Source organism: Arachis hypogaea, chromosome 11 (genome assembly GCF_003086295.3).
Source record: "Arachis hypogaea cultivar Tifrunner chromosome 11, arahy.Tifrunner.gnm2.J5K5, whole genome shotgun sequence".
In the NCBI taxonomy this organism is placed as follows: domain Eukaryota; kingdom Viridiplantae; phylum Streptophyta; class Magnoliopsida; order Fabales; family Fabaceae; genus Arachis; species Arachis hypogaea.
In genome coordinates this window covers 78,128,316-78,129,870 of record NC_092046.1, presented here as the reverse complement: position 1 = coordinate 78,129,870, position 1,555 = coordinate 78,128,316, and the positions used below count along the sequence as shown (strand labels likewise).

At 37.4% G+C, this 1,555-nt stretch overlaps 1 protein-coding gene across 1 annotated transcript; it reads left to right on the top strand.

The window, feature by feature from the left end:
* The first annotated feature begins 252 nt into the window (after positions 1 to 252).
* On the top strand, positions 253 to 576 carry LOC112721499 (uncharacterized). The gene has a single exon (XM_025772557.1). The coding sequence runs from the start codon at positions 253 to 255 to the stop codon at positions 574 to 576; it is 324 nt and encodes a 107-aa protein (XP_025628342.1).
* The last annotated feature ends 979 nt before the right edge of the window (positions 577 to 1,555 follow it).

Here is a 1,555-nt window from a genome sequence, read left to right as displayed (position 1 = left end):
AGAGAATTGAAGAAAATTCTAGAAAAGACAGTGGGAAGCACAAGGAAAGACTGGGCCAGGAAGTTAGAAGATGCACTTTGGGCATACAGGACAGCTTTCAAAACGCCCATTGGAAAGTCCCCATTTCAGTTATTATATGGAAAATCATGTCACCTTCCTGTGGAGCTTGAACATAAAGCTTTTTGGGCCACTAGACTCCTCAACCTTGATTCTCAAGCAGCAGGAGAAAAGAGGATGCTACAACTAAATGAGATGGATGAGTTTAGACTGGAAGCTTATGAGAATACTAAGATATTCAAGGAGAGAGCTAAGAGGTGGCATGACCAGAAGATCTTAAAGAAAGAATTCAAGCCAGGACAGCAAGTGCTTCTGTACAACTCAAGGCTCAAGATCTTCCCTGGCAAGCTAAAGTCCAAATGGACAGGGCCGTATCTAGTAACAAAAGTCTTTCCCTATGGAAGTCTTGAGCTGCTAGATGAAGCTACACAGAGTCACTTCACAGCAAATGGGCATAGAGCAAAGCCTTATTTAGGAGGGCAATGGGACAAGGAAAAAGAAGTTCAATATCTGAACTGACCAAACACAGAGGATGTCAAGCTAGTGACAATAAAAGAGCGCTTGTTGGGAGGCAACCCAACCTGAGGTAGTTTTCTTTTCATAGCTATCTTAATAAAAAGGTCAATTAGCTTTATCTGTATTGCAAGAAGCTAAGTTGGGTGTTGCACACCAAAACAATATAAGAGAGAATGAAGGATTCTAAGTTTGGTGTTCCACTAAAATCCCATCATAAAACACATTCTCACTTCCTGCACAAAGCTAGCTTCAAGCATTCAGATAAACTAGTTGATTATTCTGCTGTTTTCTAGTTATTAGTGCTTTTGAAAAAAAAAAAGTTTGTTGCATAAGAAGCATTAGCAAGGAACTAAGTTTGGTGTTCACACACCAAAGTAAGTTCAAGAGCCCACAAATAAGTCTTGCAGATTAGCTGAATACCTAAAGGAGTTGAAAAGCAAGCAACATTTGAGGAGTATGCAGGAAAATAGCCAACAAATCAGGGAACATCTATATTATGACTTACAAGGAACAAACAGAAGGAAGAATGAAAAGCTGCAACCCAACAGGTTGTATTTATACTTGATCCTTGTTGTTGTGTAATGATTTAATTCAGAGTCCTTTATATCTGGCTATAATGATCATTTAGCTGCAAGTGGAAGTACATGTTGAAGAAAGCTATCTGCATAAATTTTGCTTGAAAGTTATCTGCATAATAATTGTCATCATCCATCAACTTGAATACTTTGTTTTGTTTTCCCTTGCTGTTTGAATAAAAGAGAGATGTTTGATTTAGAAAAGTAATTGTTCAATGTTGCAGAAGTGAGAATAAAAGTTAGTGGTGGTATATGTGTTTGATTTAATTGATAGCTCATAGAATAAATGTTGTGAAATGACTTGTTACTGGAAGCCTAAGCTAGTTTGCTGTTATGATCTCTCAATTATTGAAAATCCCTTGGAAGTAAACCAAAACAGAAAGAAAAAGAAGAAGAAAAGCCAAAAG